Source organism: Loxodonta africana, chromosome 1 (assembly GCF_030014295.1).
Source record: "Loxodonta africana isolate mLoxAfr1 chromosome 1, mLoxAfr1.hap2, whole genome shotgun sequence".
Taxonomy (NCBI): Eukaryota; Metazoa; Chordata; class Mammalia; order Proboscidea; family Elephantidae; genus Loxodonta; species Loxodonta africana.
The window spans coordinates 141,933,127-141,957,522 of NC_087342.1; the positions used below are offsets into that span (position 1 = coordinate 141,933,127).

A 24,396-nucleotide genomic window follows, 5' to 3' on the forward strand; every position below is an offset into this window, starting at 1 on the left:
GATGTGGCACGACTCAAAATGAGAAGATACAGCTGCACACATTCATTAATAATCGGAATATGAAATGTACAAAGTATGAATCTAGGAAAATTAGAAATCACCAAAAATGAAATGGAATGCATAACAATCGATATCCTAGACATTAGTGAGCTGAAATGGACTGGTATTTGCCATTTTGAATTGGACAATCATATGGTGTACTATGCCGGAAATGACAATTGGAAGAGGAATGGTGTTGCATTCATCCTCAAAAAGAGCATTTTAAGGTCTGTCCTGAAATACAACGCTGTCAGTGACAGGATAATATCCATACACCTACAAAGAAGACCAGTTAATATGACTATTGTTAAAATTTATGCACCAACCACTAAGGTCAAGGCTGAAGAAATTGAAGATTCTTAGCAGCTCCTGCAGTCTGAAATTGATTGAACATGTAATCAGGATGCACTGATAATTACATGATTGGAATTCGAAAGCTGTAAACAAAGAAGGATCAGTAGTTGGAAAATATGGCCTCAGTGATAGAAATGATACTGGAGATCGCAGCATGGAATTTTGCAAGACCAACGACGTCTTCATTGCTAATACCTTTTTTTCACCAACATAAATGACGATTATACACATGGGCCAGATGGAATACAGCAATCAAATAAACTACGTCTGTGGAAGGGGATATTGGAAAAGCTCAATAACATCAGTCAGAACAAGGCCAGGAGCCAACTGTGGAACAGATCATCAATTAATAATTGGAATGTGTAATGTATGAAATATGAATCTAGGAAAATTGGAAATCATCAAAAATGAAATAGAATGCATAAACATTGATATCCTAGGCATTAGTGAGCTGAAATGTACTGGTATTGGCCATTTTGAATTGGACAATCATATGGTCTGCTATAGGGGGAATGACAAGTTCCAGTTGAATCTGAAGAAAATTAGAACAAGTCCACTAGAGCCAAAGTATATCCTGGAATATATCCCACCTGAATTTAGAGATCATCTCAAGAATAGATTTGACTCATTGAACACTAACGACTGAAGATCAGAGGAGCTGTGGAAGAGCATCATACATAAAGAAAGCAAGAGGTCATTAAAAAGACACAAACAAAAGAAGGACCAAAATGGATGTCAGAAGAAACTCTGAAACTTGCTCTTGAGGGACAAGTAGCTAAAGTGAAAGGAAGAAATGATGAAGTCAGAGAGCTGAATAGATGATTTCAAAGGGAGGCTCTAGAAGACAAAGTAAAATAATGACATGTGCAAAGACCTGGAGATAGAAAACCAAAAGGGAAGAACACATTCGGCATTTCTCAAGCTGAAAGAAAAAATTCAAGCCTTGAGTTACAATACTGAAGGATTCTATCAGGAAAATATTAAATGACGCAGGAAGCATCTAAAGAAGATGGAAGGAATACACAGAGTCACTATACCAAAAAGAATTGGTTGATGTTCAACCATTTCAGGAGGTAGCATATGACGAGGAACCAATGGTACTGAAGGAAGAAGTCCAAGCTTCTCTGAAGGCATTGGTGAAAAACAAGGGTCCAGGAATTGATGGAATATCAATTGAGATGTTTCAGCAAACGAATGCAGCGCTGGAAGTGCTCACTCATCTGTGCCAAGAAATTCGGAAGACAGCTTCCTGGCCAACTGACTGGAAGAGAGCCATATTTATTCCTATTCCCAAGAAAGGTGATCGAACTGAATGTTGAAATTTTCAAACAATACCATTAATATCATACACAAGTAAAATTTTGCTGAAGATCATTCAAAAGCAGCTGCAGCAGCATATCAACAGGGAACTGCCAGAAATTCAAGCAGGATTCAGAAGAGGACATGGAACCAGGGATATCATTGCTGATGTCACCTGGATCCTGGCTGAAAGCAGAGAATACCAGAAAGATATTTACCTACATTTTATTGAGTATGCAAAGGTATTCGACTGTGTGGATCTTAACAAATTATGGATAACATTGTGAAGAATGGAAATTTTAGAACACTTAATTGTGCTCATGAGGAACCTGTATTTAGATGAAGAAGACCAAAGATGAATTGATGCATTTGAATTGTGGTGTTGGAGAAGAATATGGAATATACCATGGACTGCCAAAAGAACGAACAAATCTGTCTTGGAAGAATTGCAGCTAGAATGCTCCTTGGAAGCAAGATGGCGGTACTACGTCTCACATACTTTGGACATGTTGTCAGGAGGAATCAATCCCTGGAGAAGGGCATCATGTTTGGTAAAGTAGAGGGTCAGCAAAAAAGAGGAAGACCATTAATGAGGTGGATTGACACAGTGGCCACAAGAATGGGCTTAAGCATAACAGTATTATGAGGATGGTGCAGGACCAGGCAGCGTTTTGTTCTGTTGTGTATAGGGTCACTATGAGTCGGAATCGACTTGAGGGCTCTTAACAACAACAAAAAGTAAAGTGACAACAGAGGCTACTGGGGGTTTTTCATGTTGGGAAACTGTAATTGGGAAACACATGTTAAATATTGATACATGGAGAAGGCCGAGGTGTTTGATGCCAGATGGAAGTGAAGGATTGGAGAGATATGCAAATGGAAGGGCACAGTCTTGAGATATATATATATATTTATGTGTGTTTATGTGTGTGTGTGAGTAGGTGTATGTCTTGAACCATAAAATGACATGACTGAGGTGTGTGTTGTAGAGAAATAATACTAAGCAGTGAATGGTTTCAAAAACGTGCTAGAAAATTAATTTTGTTTTTGATATAATGTCCCTTAGAGATTCTAAAAAGGGTTCCTTATAAATCTTGAAGGGCTCCAATGTAACTACAAAAAAAAAAAAGGCTCAGTTAAAGTCACTGTTAAAAGAATTAGGCATAAATCTTTCTGTTTTGTTTTTATTATCTAAATGGAGAACAGAATTGTCTTTGTACTGAAGGAAAAATGGGTAACAGGCGTTTTGTTTGTGTGGTTTGTACTTTTCATATGTGTGTGTCTGCTATAATAGTAACAGATAATGTCTTTTAACAGCTCACGGAAAGAATTAGTTTCTTCTCTACCAAAAAGTTAGCCTTGTGGAAGCTGACAAAATTCATTATATTATAACGATTTTTGGCTCAAGAAAATAATATCTTGGAAAAAGTGAAAGAGTATGGCAGTGGAAGAAAGATGTCTGTAATACAACAGACAAATTATTTAAACAAAAGATACAGTGTTTCTTCTTTAATTGGATTCTCATGGAATATTGGTTTAAACTGTGCTGACCAAAGGCATTAACTGAAAGAAAGGAACTCTGGGTTTCTGAATCACAGTTTTTCCATCTTGGATTCAATTCAATTAAACATATTTTTATTGAGCATCTATTCTAGAGCTGGATTGCCTGAGTTTGAATCTTGGCTCTACTACCCTGTCTCTCTGTCCATCAGTTTCCTCATCGGTAAAATAAGGATGATAGTGGTAATCCCTATCCTCTGTGCTATTCTGACGATGGACTGAGCTTTATTTTATATAAAGTACTTAGAAAGGAGCCCTTGTGGGGCAGTGGTTAAGTCCTTAGCTGTTAATTGGAAGGTCTGCAGTTTGAGCCCACCAGCTGCTCTGTGGGCGAAAGATGCTTCACTCTGCTTCTGTAAAGATTTACAGTCTTGGAAGTGCTATGGGGCAGTTTTACTTTGTTCTATAGGGTCATTATGAGTCGCAATCGACTTGATAACAATGGATTTGGTTTGGTTTTGGGAAAGTACTTAGAACAGGTCCATGTAAGTGTTTGCTATTACAGTTGGCCCTCCGTGTCCAAAGACTCTGCATCCACGTATTCAGCCAACTGCAGATTGAAGCTATTCAGGAAAAAAAAGATTCTAAAAAGCAAAACTCGAATTTGCTGCACCCAGCACTACACTGAATGCACCCAAATGAAGTGATGTGTGGGCATACCCTGCAGTAGCCTCCCACCATTTCACAGATCCTCAGTCTCTCTCCAGCACTCCTTGTTCACTTCGTGTCTTGTCATTGTTTCCTAAACAATACAGTATAACAACTATTTACGTAGCATTTACCTTGCATTTGGTATTATAAATTATCTAGAGATGATTTAAAGTACATGGGAGGATGTGCGTAGGTTACATGCAAATACTCCCTCCATTTTATATAAGTGACTTGAACACCTTGCATTTTGGCATCCACAGGGATCCTGGAACCCATCACCCCAGATACTGAGGGACAGATTTAATTCTTGCCAGGCAATTGAATTAGAGAGTGGGAATTTAAAGATACATTGTTTTAGTGGGAGAGACAGGTAAGCAACCCAACAATTTCAGTATTTATGATAATGCCAAGAAAATGCTTATGAGCAGGTTCCTATGGGAACACAGAGGTGAAGCAACTAAAAACCTTAGATGGGGCAATTTTCTAGAGGACAACTTAAGAAACGTTTTCTCTAGGAGGTTTGAACAAACTAAGTCCTGAAGAATGAGTTTGGACTTAGCCATATAAAGTGGAGAAAGAGAGAACATTCCAGGCAGAGGAACCACCCTAAGCAAAGGCACAGAATTGTGAAACAACATGGCGTGTTCAGAACGGCAAGCAGACCCCTGTGACTAACAGTTGCAGAATGTGTTGAGCAAGGTGGCAGGGGATGAGGATGGGAAGTTAGAAGGGGCTGGTTGGTTTAAAGATTAGGTCTGATTACTGTATAATTTAAAAATAGAAGAAAAACATTTAAAAAATCTTACAGGCTTAGTGTAATGAATTTTGTAAATATGAATTTAAGAGTCTGCTCATATATAAATAGGCTGCCTTATTAACTAATTAGTTTGACAATTTTTGTTATTGACTAGCAGTAACAGAAACCAACACATGCTCAAAGGAAAGCCCAGGAAGCAACAGAGTAGACAAAGCCAGAGGTGAGTCCACATTTATTTCTACATTTTTGAGCTTCCTTCCTTGTCGTGCCTAACACTGCATTGTCCACCTTTTAGACGTTTGGTAAAAATATGATCGAGATCATTTAAAGTTATGATACGCTTTTCATTCGTGCTCTCAGTTACAGAGTCTAGTTGAGTGTAATGAAATTCTATTACTTTGCAAGTGACTATTTCTTAGTGTAGTTCTCCACACTACTGGACAAAGTATTGACTTCTAGGATGGGCTAGAAGAATGCCTTGAAGAACGAGCAGCTCTTTTCTGGCAGTGGCTCTTCTCTCCTACTCTTTGGCAGCTGTAATGAATTAAGAAGAAGAGAGGTGTTATCTGTTTGAAGTGAAGGAGAGAAAAGAAGATACTTTTAGATCAACATATGGGGATGGCATTTAGGATAATCTTGATATTGTAATAATTTGTGGTTCTCTAATCTATGAAAATTGTAAACAGTTATACAATATAAAGGTTGCACATTTGTAGATATGCAGAAAAGTGACTTTGTTTCTAACTGAACTGGGTTTAGCTCTGGAACCTCGTTTTCTACTGATGGTGAGAAAAATGTAATATTGCTACTTTAAAGTTAACTTCTGTTTAGCACTTAGAGATAAATATTCAGTCAAGTTCAAGATGTAATACAGTCAGTGCGAAATTCAAAGTTTTTAGGGTTGTTGTTCCCTCTGAAAGGTTCTGTTCCCTACCTCCATGGAGTCTAGATACAGAAGAAATGTTGGGAGAGGGAACGTATCCATCCAGTTCATGGGCCCCTGGCCCTCCTTGGCCTCTCCTGTGTGTCTTATACTGCTCCAGCTTTGACCTTTGTCTCCATGTTATCTTTTGTTGCTATGTCAACAGCTGAGGCAACTTGTGGTTGATTTTTTTAGGTAAGGTAAAACTGTAGTGGTTGTCTGCTACTTCATTGGCTGGTCCTATAGTTCTCCGTGCTTACTCTCCCAACCACCCAGCCCCACTGCTACAGCAAAAGCCCTGATAGGCCTTCCTTGAAGGGACCATGGGAATGTTTCAGTCATTTTGATATCCCACTGGAGCCAGTGAAGATGATGAGGGGTGTGGCTCTTCTCTGTACTCCGTTTCAACATACTTCACCATCATTTCTTCTCTGTAGTGTCTACCCCACACTGGCTCAGAGAACCCATCAAAATGGTTTTCTCCAAGGGTTTTAGGTAGAAAGCTGGGTATTATCCCTTACTGTTACGGATATTCCCCTTAGTCTACCTGGATTTTCTATTCTCTTATCACCACAACTCCTGTCCAGCCCCCCCACCCCAGCACGCACGTGCAAGTGTGCACGTGTGCGCGCGCACACACACACACACACACAGAGTCTCACTCTCTGTCTCTCTTCTGTCACCCACAGGGATCCAGGCAGTGTCTAAATTTTAGTTAGATATTTGGTTCTTATCTCTCCCTACTATCTAGTTAAACTTCTGTCTCTTTTCCCAGATCTGGAAAACTACTCTGCTAACATATTCTGCAATTGCCATACTCTGTGAGGGACTTTCACATGAACTCTCAATTCTAGATGTTCCAAGCCAAGTGCTTTTGGGCCATCAAAACACAAACCATTTTTTCTCAAGCCCTTGCAGTAGAGAAATGTGGCTTTCAAGGCAATTGCTTCTGCTGATCTCATTTTAAAAATTCTGTTTGGAAGGTTAGAACTGCACAATTTCATCTTTGTTCTTGGCTATGTCTGCCTGTCCCTCAAAGCTGTAGCTGCTTCAGTTTTACTAGGTGGAGACAGAGGGATCACTGAGAATGAAAATCAAATCAGATAATGTGTCAAAAATATTATCCTGTTAAGCTTTGTTGCCTAGACCTGAGTTGTTACATGACACAAGAAGAGTGCTCAGTCAGGTACCACCCTACCTTTGTGATGAGTCAGGCTGATTTCCATGTGTATTTTATAAACAGAACTGTCAGTTTTTCAAAGACATGTTACAGGTAAGCTGATGTTAAGTACAGAGGGAAAACTGTTGGTCAGAGCTTAATTTCTGGCTCCTCTGTGATTCACTTGGATGTCTTTACGATTTATTTAAATCTCTTAAAAGAGGCGTAACGACTCACCAAATTGTACTTTTGGAGACTCAGAGGATGTCAGCAGCTGACGAAATTCTATTATCAGGGCCGTGAAGTTGAATAGGAATGGTTCTTGACGTTACCCCTGTTAATCTTCTGAAATAGCACTCCTTGGGTAATCTCCACTGTGAAGTGCTGCGGATAGCTGGGTTAGTAGAAGTGTGGGGTGATGAAGACCACTTTAATACTGGCTATGTCGGGATAGTTGCTAATGCTCTCTACTACTTCACATTTAGAATGATCTATAGTTGTTGCTGAATTGCTTTTTAGAATCTCAATGTCTTGTCAGTGGGAATTCCACATATCACTGTCCAGTAATTATGGAACCTATCTCTCAGAATTTTTCAAAGAATACAGTGAGATAATATAATACAATGTGAATTTTATAAACTTCAACTCCGTGCAAATGTTTAGTGGTTGTTATTGTTATTAATTTTTACTAATTCTCGTAGTGTACTCCATTTCTTCTTCACATTTCTTTTCTTTCCCATGCTTTCATACCAGTAGACCTTAATTTTTCAAGAAAGTAACCTTTTCTCAGAGTCAGCACCCCAGCTGGTCAGTGTGATCTGTTATCATCACATTCTTTTCATCATTTAATCTGTATCTTGGGGCTTCTTCAGTTCTTTTGGGGTCTGTGACTATTTCTGTTGATTAAACTTGGAATATGTTTTTAAATGTGTTTTTTCATACTGAACTGCTTCATGTTTTTTTTTTTTTCTTCTAGTTTTCTTTGTGCTTAGAGTTTATTCTTATTTATAAACTGGTTTGAAAAAAGCTTAATTCACCAGTATTCAACATTTGAATCAAATGGTAATTAAGTAAAAAGTACAGTGGTAGTACAGGGAGTGGGGAGGGTGGTGAGCCCAGGGTGCCCAGGCTTTCTGCTTGAGTGCTGAGTTGGTGGTGGTGCCATTCACCACTGTTAAGAATACTAGAGATGGAGGAAAGAATGGGGCAGAGCAGGGGATGAGGGGCAGTTGTGGTTAGGTTTGGATATGGGGAGGGTTTGAGGTGTCAGTCGTTAGCATAAAGATGGTAATTGGAGCCATGGGCGTGAATGAAAGAGAATGGAGATAAATTCCCTGTTAAATAATCACCAGACTTGCCATGGTTTTTCTGCAAGCAAATATCCATGGGTGGGGAAAACCCTCAAGATACCAAAAAACAAACAAACAAACAAAACCCAAACCCATTGCCTTCGAGTTGATTCCAACTCATAGCTACCCTATAGGACAGAATAGAACTGCCCCGTTGGGTTTCCGAGGAGCTGCTGATCCATTTGAATTGCTGACCTTTTTGTTACCTGCTGAGTTAGTTACATTGAGGTATGTATGTGCTGAATTCAATTGATAGGCTGTCTGGAAACTAACGGTTTTGAAAATCAGGACTAGAGCTTCTCAACCTTGATACTATTTACATTTTAAATTAGACAGTTCTTTGTTGTGATGAGTTCTTTGTTGTGATAGATTCTCCTGTGCATTGTAGGTTGTTTAGCAGCACCCCTGGCCTCTACTCAACTAGATGCTGGTAGTACTTTCCCCCTCAGCTTTCCAATTGTGACAACCAAAAATGTTCCCAGGCATTGCCATTAGTTCACTGGGCTAGATAATGCCACCTCAGCAAGGTCTCTGAGTTTAGGCAAAGCCTTTTGGGAGAACTGACATTAGTTTTTCTGTTCTGGAATAGTTGAAACATACATGCACTTCTACAGTTATTCTGATCCCATTTAAGAAGCAGTGTACTCATCCCGGGGGATTGATTAATTTTGCGCGCGTGTGTGTGTAAAGGAGCCCTGGTGGCACAATGGTTAAGAGCTAGACTGCTAACTGAAAAGTCAGCTGTTCGAATATACCAAGTAGCTCTGTGGGAGAAAGACTTGACAATCTATTCCTGTAAAGTTTACAGGCTAGAAAACCCTATGGGGCAGTTCTCTGTCACATGGGGTCGCTATGAGTTGAAAATGACTTGACAGCGCATATATATATAATTTACCGCATATAAAAACACAGATACCTGCTAGTTTCAAATCAAATCTTGTTTTTTTCTCTTTGGATTTAACATTTTATGTATATATATAAAAAAGGGAGTAAGTCGGAGATGATGTGCTCCAAATAGTGAAATAGCTCGTGGTTATGACTCAGTGGTTTCAGAGGAATTGCTGGCAGCTCCTTATGCCAAACATCTTAAGGCAGACCCTCCCAAAGAGTAAGCTTCTAGTACTCTTGGGGCAGGAGGTAAGAGGATGAGGGCCAAGCAGAACGAACATGAACCTTTATCTTGATATAATAACTTGAATGTAAAAATGTTTAAGCATAGAGGTAGTACATAGTATTTTTAAACTTACATTCTTGTTTATAGTTCACATATAAAAAAGTAACTTAATAAGTTACCTGCCATGGTAGCTAAATTAATTTAGAGCTTGAAATATTCCCTTTGGAATTAGTTACTCAAGTTTTAAAGTAACATTCATCAGATATGTTGAGTCATTGTTTACAATACCTACCTGTGTGTGTTGCTCTAAAATAATGCCATTAATTATTCTATTCTAAGTTCTGTGAGGGCAGGAATTTTTGTCCATTTTGTTTACTGTCTCCATTCCCTCCTCCTGTGTTACAGTACACTGGTACTGACCGCTGGTGTGTTTCTGGTCCGTTATAATTTGCCTAGTGGTGTACAGAGTGGACTGGGTAGAAGCCTCAGAGAGAACATCTTATTTGATTGGTTGGCTGGTTCTTCTACCACCTGCCCCCCCCCCCCCCCACCTTATTGTTTTTAAAACTCCAGTCAGAGACAGAGCTGAAGTCTAGGAGTATAGACCACACTGGCATCACTTCTTCTCACTGATGAATCTTTATTTCCAACATTTACTCCTAAGCTGTCTTAAAACTGTGGCTGTTGCACATTTTATCTGCTTTATAGAATTGTGGCTGCGGACTTCCAGCTCCAATCTTAAACTTATTTTACCTAATGGAAGAAGGGGAAAAAAATGGATGCTAGCCTTTGCGATATATATTCATTTCACATTCAGAGACCCAAGTCCACCTTCTCAAATACTGATCTCAGCCCTTAATTAACAGAGATGCAATGAAAGAAGGAGAAAGGACAGAATAACAGAGTTTTGGGGTCTTTGTACTGCTTTTTATCCTGAAGAAAGGAAGAATAGTATCTGGATAGTAGGGAAAGGTGGGAGCCTCTTCTATTACTTTCTGCTGCTGTCCCTTGGTTGGTATGACTAAGGCCACTTTGGAACCAACAGCTGCATTTTGTCATTTGAGCTTATCTAGGCTTATACAGTATAGGGTAGGTGGAATGAATACGGTATGGTAAATGTGAGTCTCATCCCACGAGAATCTGCATAGTATGATGAACTCTCTGAGCTTAATTACGAGTTCCCTGTGTGTGCTTGGACAAGTTACTTAACCTCTCTGGTCTTGACTTCTCATCTCCAAAGCTCATGATTTAATGCTTAGTAGTTGTAGCAGCAGAGGAAAGCAATTATGGTTTAAATGGTGAGTGCATAGATTGTGTATTTGCTTGGGAATTATGTGACCACTAAGAATTGTCCTTCTCAATTGCTCAGGTAGATTAGGATTATTGTTTTGGTTTCATCACTAACCATGTAGTATCCTTGGTTAAGTCACTTAAACTTGTAGACCCTGGATGGATGCCTTGTCCTCAAAACTATTGAAATACATGATGTTTCATTTTCCAAGTTCTGAAATTCTATTGTATTTTACTAGCAAAAAACCCAACTTCCTCCCTAAAAAAAAAAAAAAAAGTAAAAATGCACAAAAACAACTGTAGGTCTCTTTTTTGTTAAAAATATATCTATTAACTAATTTGAGCTCTTACTCATCTACTAGGTCTAAATAGCCATGAGAATTGCGCAGACTTTCACAAATAGACCTATGATTTTTCAGGTAAGTACATGCAAATAGAACAAATTGCTTAATTGATGTTTTACAATTTAATTACACATTAAAGAGACTTGCTCAAGGTTACAGGATAGCATAAACTTATTTACAATGTCTCCAGAACACTGAGCCTACCACAGGAATATGTGATAAGGCAAAATTCTATTAGGATGAAATTTGTAACCAAATACTCTTAATTTCCAAGCAATCTGCAACCAGCCTGGAGGCAGGAGAATCATGAGTCTGTTCTGTGCTCAAATTTTTGTCCTTCTGCCATATGTTTATTATATGAAGCAAAGAGGTTATAAATAATTAAGAAATAATAGCTCTCACTTCAGGTTCAAATTTTCAGATATCATTCATACGCTATTCTCATGGAAAATTACTCTTAGTGTTTTAAGGACAATACTTTTATGTATTTCTGTTTCTGTAAAGTGTTTGTAGCAACCAATATCAATAGATGGTTAGTTCCCATATATGTATACACACACACACACACACATATATAGTATATATATTTTTAAGGTAATGATACCAAATCAAACTCGTTGCTGTCGAGTCAATTCCTACTCACAATGATCCTATAGGATAGAGTAGAACTGCCCCATACGATTTCTATGGAGTATCTGGTGGATTCAAACTGCCGACCTTTTGGTTAGCAGCCATAACTCTTAACCACTGAACCACCAGGGTTTCCAAGGTAATGATAGAGGGTGTTAAGTTTTTAAGCCTCAAATCTTACCCACAAAAATGCTTTCAACATAAGCTGTGTACAGATTTTTGATTGAGTTATTCACTAATTGAGCTCTGTTGAGTTTTATACTGTAATAATAGCTAACATTATAGAATACCTACAATACTAGGCATTATATTAGGAACTTTATCATCATCCCAGTAATACTACTAAACCAAAACCAAATCTGTTGCTATCAAGTTGATTTCAACTCATAGCAAACCTATGGGGCAGAGTGAAACTGCCCCGTAGGGTTTCCGAAGCTGTAATCTTTATGGAAGCAGACTGCCACATCTTTCTCCCTCAGAGCGGCTGGTGGGTTTGAACCACTGACTTTTTGGTGAGCACTTAACCACTGCACCACCAGGATATCATTTCTATAGACACACATGCCACACACACACAAACTGAGGCTCAGAAGAGAAGTAACTTGTTCATACAGTTAGTAAACAGCAGAGCTCGGGGTTGAATCCAAGCCACCCAGTTCCAAAGCCCATGCTGAAGTTGCATTTTAAAATAACCAGAATTTCCTCCGTACAACATTAAGACTTATTTTTGTTGACACCAAATGAAGTGGTAAATTGAGTGGTTTCTATAGAAATTCAAGCCCAAGCAGTGTTATTCCTGGGATTATTTTAGTTATTAGTATTTGATGAATAAGATTGTGCCATAAACTGAACATAGTTGTAAAAGAATTAAAGTTCCTTAATTCTCCACTCACTGGCATCTTAGTTGTAAAAAAACTTTTTGAAAAGGTTATTGGTCATAAATTATTTTAATACATTTTTCAAACTTAAAAAGCTAATGGGAAGCTGAAAATTTTTTAAATCAAATTTAAAAGCATGAAATGAATTGAAGCCAAAATAAAGTTGCTTATGTTCTTTGCTTAAAACCAGGACAATGTATAGCAACCATCTAAGGTGGTTACTTATTCACAAAAAAATGTTTGAAGTAATCTAATCCTAATTATAATATTTTTTATTATCATCCTAATTTCTTGACGTTGAATTTTTTTAGAAAGCATAATTATGTATAAACCCAAGAGATACGAAGAGTAACAGATGATAAAAGAGATACTAAAAAAGTAATAGCTACATATTAACCATAAAAATGTAATTACACAATTAAAACATATGACGACACAGTTTAAACCAAAGTCTATTAAGTGTTTGTTTGTAAAGTCCTTCAGTGTCTAGATTTTCCTCCTCTACCTCCTCTCTTCCTTTCCTTTCACCCATTTTCACCTCTTCTCACGCCTTTTTCCTGTCAGCATCGTGATTATAATCGTCACCCTCACCATCATCTCCATCATTTAGGACATCTGTAACGTACTTTAATTGTAAGCAAATTAACTAACTCTTTACTTGCAAGCAAAAACTAGCCCTGGCTTACTTAAACAAAGGCACAGTCTTTTTGAAAGGTATCTTGTAGTTCGTAATTTGAGTCAAACCTGGAGAATCAGGTCTGATGCAGCTGTGGCAAGGTATGCTGATGTGCCTGAAATGGGCTATAAACATGCCTGGATATTGATCCTGTGGTACTAAGGTGCAGAAGGAGCCTTAGGATATCACTTCCAGGCTTTGAGCAGTCTTCGCCTTGGTTAAGCGCTTAGCTGCTAACTGAAAGGTTGGCAGTTCAAACCTACCAGCCACTCCGGGGAGCGGGGGGAAATGTAGTAATCTGCATCCATAAAGATTGTTGTTGTTAAGTGCTGTCGAGTTGATTCCGACTCATAGCGACCCTGTGTACAACAGAATGAAACACTACCCTGTCTGTGCCATCTTCACAATCATTGTTATGCTTAAACCCATTGTTGCAGCCACTGTGTCAACCCATCTCATTGAGAATTTTCCTCTTCTTTGCTGACCATCTACTTTACCAAGTATTATGTCCTTCTCCAGAGACTGTTCCCCCCGATAACATGTTTAAAGTATGTGAGATGAAATCTTGCCATCCTTGCTCCTAAGGAGCATTTTGAGTGTATTTCTTCCAAGAAAGATTTGTTTGTTCTTCTAGCAGTCCATGGTATCCATAAAGACTACAGCCTTGAAAACCCTGTGGGGCAGTTGTTCTCTCTTTTATAAGGTTTCTGTGAGTCGGAATCTACTCAACAATACACAACAATAATCTTTAAACCCTGGTGTGCCTTGTAGATATTAAGTTTTTGCATATGCTAAGACTTGAAAAAGTTTGGAAGCACCATAGAAGAACAGGAGACAGAGAAGATCCAGAGATGACAGTTGCAGAAAGTAGTGGCTAGATTCTTCAGTTGTTACCCTTGGCGAGAATGAGTTTTTGGCACTTGTGTGTTTATTTATGTGTCAGCTTTCAGGAGAGAGTTTTATCAGCCTAACTCCTGGGCTATGTGTTCATACCATAGCCAAGGGAATGTGGGGCTCTTTAGTTGACATTTCCTTCCCATGGCATCTAAGCATGAAGGGATCACTTCCAAAGGAATAGTCACCAGAGGGCAGAGGCAAAATAACAACATGTCAAGTCATATCAGCTCACCATGAATAAAAATATTTATCATTTGATATATTAATCATAGGTGATCTACTGCCCAAAATTTAAAGGTACATGTGCATTGTTTTCCTGAATATTATCTAGTTTTCATAATGAAGCTTGGTGAGAGATTTTTAACACAACTTTTTTTAAATCCTCAAGAAGAAGACTGTAAGTTTTAGCTACTAAAACCAAAAAACCAAACCCAGGGCTGCCGAGTCGATTCTGACTCATAGCGACCCTATCGGACAGAGTAGAACTGCACCATAGAGCTTCCAAGGAGCACCTGGTGGATTCGAACTGCCGACCCTTTGTTTGGCAGCCGTAGCACTTAACCACTACGCCACCAGGGTTTCTGTTTTAGCTACTGGAGATCACTAATTTCTGTCATGGTTTTAAGACTTAAACAAGTTAAAACAATTATTATTTTTATTATTTATATTAAAGCATGAATACTTTAAAAACCTTCAGAACTTAGGTTGATTAGGTTGTCTTTAAGCAACATTTTATAAATAATGATTTCTGTGCTGAAATAATCATGGTTATTACTTATTTTATTACAGAATACCTCTCTAGAGTGCCGCATTAGTGTTAGTTTTTGTTTTTTCAGGCACGTGCTGTGTGCATATAGGTTGTATAACTACCCTTCTCCATTTTATATCAAATCCAAGGAGGTGAGAATTTTCTCCGTTAGTTTCTTAGTTCCACTGCTGTCTGTTAGGCTTTCTCTTGCCAGAATAGATTGCCAGGTCCTTCTTCCCAGTCTGTCTTACTGTGGAAGCTCCACTGAAACCTGTCCACCGTGAGTGACCCTGCTGGTATTTGAAACACCAGTAGCATAGCTTCCAGCATCACAGCAACATGCAAGCCACCACAGTATGACAACCTGACAGTTTCTTAGTGTAGAGGGTCAGTGAAAAAAAAGAAGACCCTCAGTGAGATGGATTGACGCAGTAGCTGCAGCAATGGACTCAAACATAGCAACGATTGTGAGGACTGGGTAGCCTTTCATTCTCTTGTACATAACGTCACTGTGAATCGGAATCAACTCAAGGGCACCTAACAATGAGTTTCTTAGTATTCTAATATATATTTAGTATTTTACATCCATTTTATCCTAATCCTGTCCCCATCTCTGTTAGTGAAGCTGATGTTCTTTTCTCACACAGGTTATGGATTTTGAATCAATTTCTCATTGAGAATTTAAGTGTTTTCTCTCAAAATTTGTGTTTTGAAGTGTGATTGTAATGTTTGTGATCTTTTAATTGTTCATAAATTCATTTTAAACATAATTCCAAAAAGAAAAGGTCTGAAAATATGTTACACAATAGTTTCACTGTTAGAGTAATGATAACTTTAGGTAAATATTTTGAAGAGCAATGTTCATTGTTTAAAAAGCAGTCTAATTACATTATCATTACTTGTGTTTGTTTTTCTATGTACTTTATAAAGTATATTCAACAATCTTCTATGTAATCCCCTAGAAGGCAGAGCTTATGACTTATTTGTATTGACTTTTTTTTTTTTACCACAGTACATTACACCTCTATAAGCTACATTGAAAAGAGATAAATGCTGTACTTAATTCTTTGTGAAGAGTATGGCATAGTGATTGTTGTTATTTATCTCAAAATCTATTAAAATAGCCATCCTTCAAGAGTTCTCCAAAAATAAATCTTTCATGAGCAGGTTTTCATATTTCATTCTTTTGTTTCCATTGATAACCCATTGCCATTGAGTCAATTCTGATTCACAGTGACCCTGTAGGACAGAGTAGAACCCATAGGGTTTCTTTACAGGAGCAGACTAGTGTTTCTTTCTCCCATGGAGTGCCTGGGGGGCTTGAACCCCCAGCCTTTAAGTTAGCAGCCAAGAGCTTTAACCACTGTGCCACCAGAGTTCTTTGCATTGATAGTGGCCTCTCTTTTTCTGCATTTAAAAATCGTTTTGGTATTAAATTCTAAATACTTTGATTTACCTCTAAAACAAACAAACAAAAGAAAAAAAAAAGAGGATAAAATTTAGAAGATCACAATCATCACTATGGAACCTGTCATTACCCTACAGTTTGAAGTAAATAGAAACCGAATGTGGAGAGATCAGTTTTGCATATTACAGGATCATAAAAATAGGATTTTACTGCTGTCTTACAGCATACAAGGTTGCAAGCCATGGATTTGGTTCCATGTGTTTAGAGAACATTGGACATTTAGGTTCCCAAATTGGAATTGTGTTGTATAACTTCTTATGGAATATCTCCTAGCCACCTGAGAGTAAGAATATGCTTAAAGTACTGTGTTTAATAATATTTTTAAAATCTGCTTATTAGAGAAAACATAAAGGGCATAAGAACGTCAAATATCCCAGTCACTAAAGTTATTCGTGGGCACTAAATAAGAAAGTAAGCCAGGGCAGAAATGTGACTGTCTACAGAGTTCTGGTAACAAGACTCTGCCATCAGGAAGTGATTCGTGCCCTGATGCTATTTACCTTTGTTGATTTCCCCAGAAAGGCTGGGAGTTCTGTAATATACTTGTCTTTTAATTGAGAAGCCATTCATTTCCCTTTGGGACATCAGACTGGCAGCAAATAACAAGCTTAAGTCTATAAAATTGAAAGTTGGTAAAAACGATTCGTGTTACTTAATTTCCTCCTCCTTTAATGTCACATTTGTATATTAAGTTGTGTGATTATCTAAGGAAACTTTGATTTAAATTCACAACCTAGCCAATTGTTGCAAAACTTTTCAGAGTTTAGCTTCTTGTTTGGAAAGAAAACAGCCTGGCATTCACTCTTCCTAGGCTCAACCGCACTTTTCCCTGTGCTTGAAAATCAGGTAGCTTTAGGCTTCCGTCAAGGTTTCTAAACTAAATATTCTGTGGTTGACATCTTCTGTTAGCTTAGCTTTTCAGACAGGAGGTATAATTGTTAATAATATTTAGCCATGATAAATGTAGTTGTCTCATAGCACATGTATATATTTTTTAATAGCAATATGGTTCAAAACAGAGCCTTCTAATCAGACAATTATTGGTAACAGGAGAGAATATTTTTAACTTTGCATATGTATGGTGTATAGTTTTACTCTAAACTCTAGTAGAGTTTCCTGATGTAATTTTATAGTATCTGTAATTGCTTACAAATGTGAATACCTACATTATTAAGAATAACTTTGCCCCTTGGAGTTATAGTTGCTTTAACATTACTTATGTAAGACTGCTTTAAAAAGGGGAAAAATCATAATGTTCATTCCTTCAACAAATGAGTTTACAGAGTACCTACTATGTGCCACACACTAGGGTGCAGCAGTAAAAAAATCCCTCCTGTCATAGGGCTTATGTTCTTATATGGGACAGATTCACTGGTTTTATTTAGAATCCTAGTTGCCCTTGTCTTTAATTTCTTTCTCCCTTTGCCTGTCTCTCCTGCCCCTCATGCACACAAATACACACACACACAGGAGCACACATTATACATACTATATGTATATATATAATATATATAGCACACATTATACATACCCCCAGTGCCATCATGTAACACTATAAGTGCCTTGCGTGAGGCAACAAGTACACATAGTTCTCTGTTTTTGTGATAAAACCTATAAATCAGGGAGTTAATTCTTTATATGTAAGAATAATACACATTTTAAGAATTTTAATTCTCCCCTTAAATACTCCCTATCATATATCCAAATTTTCCGGTTAAGATACTGGCTCTATGCTTTGTTTGTCTTCCACGTAATATTTTCACAGACTTTTTCTTTTTGCTTATTTGACTGAAGCAAAACAAAGCACAGTGACTGATGAGACAGTGTTTCTGCCCAAAAGTCCAGAGGCATTCAAAGAAGGTCAGTGAGAGGTTGATTTTCACCACCATCTCACCAGCTTTTTACCATGCATGTGCCCAAAGAGAAAAGGCCACCAATCTGAGCTAAGGATTCACATTTTTAGGAGCTTTGGAGTTTAAAGGAACTTTAGCATTTGTTTAATTACATCCACAGAAAACCAGTAAAACTCTGATTGCTTCTGTATATCACTGCAGTGAGCTAAGACGCTTCCTTCTTTGCTTCGGGTACTAGAGAAAATATTCAACAAAACTTTATTGTTATCCTTCCTTAAAAAAAGCAAACCTTGTACACATTGGGTTAAAAAGTTCTGAAACAGCAGTGATTGTTGTCCCATCTTTCCCAACCCTTTCGTTGTCTCTCTCAACATGTCACATGTTGACTGCTTGCTGTGCTTTGCTCTTTGGATGGGTATGATGCATTAGGGTAAAGATAAGGGTTGGGGAGCATCCCAAGGCACAGGCTGTCTAGATGGCTTGGGGGTTCATCCAAGCACCAGGAGAGGAGGGAAAGCCTGTTTTTTCCCAGCCCAAGGTTCCTGGTTTTGGGGTTGTCTCCTAAGCAGTGATCCCAGGGAGCATAACAGACAATGCAAGGTAGTGTGAACGTACACTCCATCATGTATTATTTGACCAGAATTAGCAGAAAAAGCAGCAGTTCAGTGGTACTCATTCATTCAGTCTCAAGCTAACACGTGAGTCCATAAATCATATTCTTTGCCTTCATGCTATAATTCTTTCTGTTGAAATTCCCTCCCAAACTCCACCCCAGGCCTTTCTCCTAAGTTGAAGCTAATTAGAACTGCATTTAGTTCTGGGTCTAATTACAGTTTACTTCATTTGCGTGTGTTTTTTCCTCAGTGTAAGGCCAATATATGTTTGTGCATATTTAAGTAACAAATTATTTTTGAGAACTTTTTCTCTAAAAAGGGTTTAAGACAAACATTATTCAAGTTGGGAAACATTGGACAAGTGCCAATGGTTTGGATGATAGACCTGGGAAAGCACTTCTCTCTCTGATGACTTCTGCCTCCTGGGGCCCCTCAGATCCACTGCTGCTGTTCTTCACTGAAATTGGACAATAATTGGAGGCCTGTAGTTGTTCTCTCTACACTTGGTAACATTTATTGAGTGCTTGCAGTCTTGTAGAGCCCAGGCATTACCTTAGAAATCACTGACTGCAAATGAGGTTGAAATTTTGTTAGATCTATGCAATTTTTATTTGACCCCCAAAGTTGGCATTGCTCACATTTGCTAGGGCCATCCCTCCTTTTAAGACTAGTATTCAGATTTCTAAGTTTGTTGTTGTTGTTGTTGTTAGGTGCCGTCAAGTTGGTTCCTACTCATAGTGACCTTATACGCAACAGAACGAAATACTGCTTACTTCTCTGGCATCCTCATAATTGTTGCTATACTTGAACCCATTGTTGCAGCAACTGTGTCAATCCATCTCGCTGATGGTCTTCCTCTTTTTCACTGACCCTCTACTTTACGAAGCATGATGTCCTTCTCCAGAGACTGATCCCTCCTGATAACCTGTCCAAAGTATGTGAGACATAGTTTCGCCATCTTTCTTCTAAGGAGCATTCTGGTTGTACTTCTTGCAAGACAGAGTTGTTTGTTCTTTTGGCAGTCCATGGTATATTCAATATTCTTCTCCAACACCATAATTCAAAGGTGTCAGTTCTTCTTTGGTCTTCCTTATTCGTTGTCCAGCTTTCACATGCTTATGAGGTGATTGAAAGCACCATAGCTTGCGTCAGGTGCACTTTGGTCCTCAAGGTGACATCCTTGCTTTTCAACGCTTTAAAGAGGTCTGTTGCAGCATATTTGCACAACGCAATGCGTCTTTTGATTTCTTGACAGCTGCTTTCATGGGTGTTGATTGTGGATTAAAGTAAAATGAAATCCTTGACAACTTCAATCTCCTTTCCTTTTATCATGATTTTGCTTTTTGGCCCAGTTGTGAGGATTTTTGTTTTCTTTACGTTGAGATGTAATCCATACTGAAGGCTGTGGTCTTTGATATTCATTAGTAAGTGCTTCAAGTCCCCCTCATTTTCAGCAAGTTTGTGTCATCTGCGTAATGCAGGTTGTTAATGAGCCTTCCTCCAATCATGATGCCCTATTCTTCTTCATATAGTCCAGCTTCTCGGATTACTTGCTCAGCATACAGATTAAATAGGCATGGTGAAAGGATACAACCTTGATGCACACCTTTCCTGACTTAAAACCATGCAGTATCCCCTTGTTCTCTTTGAACGACTGCCTCTTGATCCATGTTCAGATTTCTCATGAGCACAATTAAGTGTTCTGGAATTCCCATTCTTCAAAATGTTGTGCATAATTTGTTATGATCCACACAGTTGAATGCCTTTGCATAGTCAATAAAACACAGGTAAACATTTTTCTGATATTCTCTGCTTTTAACCAGGATCCATCTGATATCAGCAATGATATCCCTGATCCCAAATCCTCTTCTAAATCCAGCTTGAATTTCTGGCAGCTCTCTGTCGATATACTGCTGCAGCCGCTTTTGAATGATCTTCAGCAAAATTTTACTCGCATATGATATTGATGATATTGTTCGATAAATACTGCATTCGGTTGAATCACCTTTCTTGGGCATAGGCATAATTATGGATCTTTTATAGTAAGTTGGCCAGGTAGCTATCTTCCAAATTTCTTGGAATAGACAAGTGAGCACTTTCAGTGCTGCACCCATTTGTTGAAACATCTCATGGGTATTCTGTCAATTCCTGGGGCCTTGTTTTTCACCAGGCCTTCAGTGCAGCTTAGACTTCTTCCTTCAGTACAATTGGTTCCTTATCATGTGTTCCCTCCTGAAATGGTTGAACATCGACCAGTTCTTTTTGGTATAGTGACTCTTGTGTATTCCTTCTATCTTCTTTTGATGTTTCCTGTGTCGTTTAATGTTTTCCTTATAGAATTCTTCAGTTTTGCAACTTGAGGCGTGAATTTTTTCTTCAGTTCTTTCAGCTTGAGAAATGCTGAAGATGTTCTTCCCTTTTGGTTTTCTATCTCCAGGTCTTCACACATGTCATCATAATACTTTGACTTTTTGAGCTGCCCTTTGAAATCTTCTGTTCAGCTCTTTTACTTAATCATTTTTTCCTTTTGTTTTAGCTACTCGACGTTCAAGAGCAAGTTTCAGAGTCTCTTCTGACATCCATTTAGGTCTTTTCTTTCTCTCCTTTCTTTTTAATGACCTCTTGCTTTCTTCATGTGTGATATCCTTGATGTCATTCCACAGCTCATCTGGTCTTCAGTTGTTAGTGTTAAATGAGTCAAATCTGTTCTCGCGATGGTCTCTAAATTCAGGTGAAATATACTCAAGTTCGTACTTTGGCTTTCGTGGACGTGTTCTAATTTTCTTGAGTTTCCATTTAAACCTGCATATTAGTAATTGATGGTCTGATCCACAGTTGGCCCCTGGCTTTGTTCTAACTGATGATATGGAGCTTTTCCATTATCTCTTTCCACAGATGTAGTTGATTTGATTCTTGCGTATTCCATCTGGTGAGGTCCATGTTTTTAGTCACTGTTCATGTTGTTGAAAAAAAGTATTTGCAATGAATACTTGTAAAATTCAGTCATGTGATCTCTATCATTGTTTCTATCACCAAGGCCATATTTGCCAGCTACTGATCCTTCTTTGTTTCCACTTTTGCATTCCAATCACCAGTAATTATCAATGCATCCTGATTGCATGTTCGATCAATTTCAGACTCCAGAAGTTGGTAGAAATCTTCAATTTTTTCGTCTTTGGCCTTAGTACTTGGTGAGTAAATTTGAATAATAGTCATATTAACTGGTCTTACTTGTAGGCGTATGAATATTAACCTATCACTGACAGTGTTGTACTTCAGGATAGATCTTGAAATGTTCTTTTTGACAGTGAATACAGTGCCATTCCTCTTCAAGTTGTCATTCCCGGCATAGTAAACCATATGATTGTCCTATTCAAAATGACCAGTATCAGTCCATTCCAGCTCACTAATGCCTAGGATATTGATCTTCATGCTTTCCATTTCATTTTTGAATGATTTCCAATTTTCCTAAATTCATACTTCGTATGTTCCACATTCTGATATTAATGGATATTTGCAGCTGTTTCTTCTCATTTTGAGTCGTGCCACATCAGTGAATGTAGATGCTAAAAGCTTGACTTCATCCATGTCATTAAGGTTTACTCTACTTTGAGGAGGCAGCTCTTCCCCAGTCGTATTTTGACTGCCTTCTGACCTGAGGGACTAATCTTCTGGCACTGTACAGACAGGGTTCTGGTGCTATTCATAATGTTTTCACTGGCTAATTCTTTTCAGAAATAGACTGCCAGATCCTTCTTCCTAAGTTTGTTGTTGTTGTTGTTAGGTGCCATTGAGTCACTTCCAACTCACAGCGGCCCTATGCACAATAGGACGAAACACTGCCTGCTCCTGCACCATCCTAAAAATCCTTGTTATGCTTGAGCTCATTGTTGCAGGTACTGTATCAATCCACCTTGTTGGGGGTCTTCCTCTTTTCCGCTGACCCTGTACTTTACCAAGCATGATGTCCTTCTCCAGGGACTGATCCCTCCTGAAAACATGTCCAAAGTATGTAAGACTCAGTCTCGCCATCTTTGCTTCTAAGAAGCACTCTGGTTGTGATTCTTCCAAGACAGATTTGTTTGTTATTTTGGCAATCCGTGGTATATTCAATATTCTTAGCCAACACCACAATTCAAAGGTGTCAGTTCTTCAGTCTTTCTTATGCATTGTCCAACTTTTACATGCGTATGATGCAATTGAAAATACCATGGCTTAGGTCAGGCGCATCTGATTCTTCAAGGTGACATCTTTGCTTTTCAACACTTTAAGATGCTCTTTGCAGCAGATTTACCCAATGCAATGCATCCTTTGATTTCTTGACTGCTGCTTCCATGGGTGTTGATAGTTGCTCCAAGTAAAATGAAATCGTTGACAACTGCAGTGTTTTCTCCCTTTATCATGACGTTGCTTATTGATCCAGCTGTGAAGATTTTTGTTTTATTTTTGTTGAGGCGTAATCCATACTGAAGGCTGTGGTCTTTGATCTTCCTTAGTAAGTACTTCAAGTCCTTTTAACTTTCAGCAAGCAAGATTGTGTCATCTTCGTAACGCAGGTCTTTAATAAGTTTTCCTCCAATCCTGATGCCCTGTTGTTCTTCATATAATCCAGTTTCTCAGATTATTTGCTCAGCATACAGATTGAATAGTTACGGTGAAAGGATACAACCCTGACGCACACCTTTCCTGACTTTAAACCACTCAGTACCCCCTTGTTCTGTCCAAACAACAGCCTCTAGATATATGTAAAGTTTCCTCATTAGCACAATTAAGTGTTCTGGAGTTCCCATTCTTTGCAATGTTATCCACAATATGTTATCCACACAGTCGAATGCCTTTACATAGTCAATAAAACACAGGTAAACATCCTTCTGGTATTCTCTGCTTTCAGCCAGGATCCACCTGATATCAGCAATGATATCCCTGGTTCCACGTCCTCTTCTGAAAGCAGCCTGAATTTCTGGCAGTTCCCTGTTGGTATACTGCTGCAGCCGATTTTGAATCATCTTTTGCAAAATTTTGCTTGCATGTGATGTTAATGATAATTGTTCTATAATTTCCACATTTGGTTGGACCACCTTTATCTCTTCCAGTCAGTTGTCCAGGAAGCTCTCTTCCATACTTCTTGGCATAGACAAGTGAACACTTCCAGCGCTGCGTCCATTTGTTGAAACATTTCAGTTGGTATTCCGTCAATTCATAGAGCCTTGTTTTTCACCAATGCCTTCAGAGCAGCTTGGACTTCTTCGTTCATTACCATCAGTTCCTGATGATATGCTACCTTGTGAAATGGTTGAAGATCGACTAATTCTTTTTGGTATAATGACTTTGTGTATTCTTTCCATCTTCTTTTGATGCTTCCTGCATCATTTAATATTTTCCCCATAGAATCCTTCACTTTTGCAACTCGAAGCTTGAATTTTTTCTTCAGCTCTTTCAGCTTGAGAAACGCTGAACGTGTTCTTCCCTTTTGCTTTTCTATCTCCAGCTCTTTGCATATGTCATTATAATACTTTACTTTGTCTTTTTTGAACTGCCCTTTGAAATCTTCAGTTCAGTTCTTTTTTTCTTTTTAATTTGTGTTGTGCTTTAAGTGAAAGATTAAAAATCAAGTCAGACTCTCATAGAAAACATTATATACACCTTGCTATATACTCCCAGTTGCTCTCACCCAATGAGACAGCACAGTCCTTGTATTTGTGCCCATTCAGCCAGCTTCTGTCCCCCTTGTCCTTCACATCTCCCCTCCAGACAGGAGCTACCCTGATAGTCTCATGCGTCTACTTGGTCCAAG

The 24,396-nt window shown here is 38.4% G+C and overlaps 1 protein-coding gene across 8 annotated transcripts in view; it reads left to right on the top strand.

Annotated features, from left to right (window-relative positions):
* BCKDHB (branched chain keto acid dehydrogenase E1 subunit beta) overlaps positions 1-24,396 on the top strand; it is a 285,086-nt gene that overhangs the window by 170,540 nt on the left and 90,150 nt on the right. Inside the window, exons 9-10 of one of the 8 annotated variants that reach the window (XR_002784886.2) lie at positions 4,815-4,880; positions 10,857-10,913. The exons of 3 other annotated variants lie outside the window; for them this stretch is intronic. Coding sequence is in view for 1 of the 5 variants with exons in the window: in XM_023544191.2 (XP_023399959.1) it covers positions 10,857-10,862 (6 nt within the window). In the remaining 4 variants the exon portion in view is untranslated. Of the gene's footprint in view, positions 1-4,814; positions 4,881-10,856; positions 10,914-24,396 lie in introns of those variants that run through there. 4 more of the 8 variants (XR_002784889.2, XR_002784887.2, XR_002784890.2 and 1 more) reach the window with 4 other exon arrangements.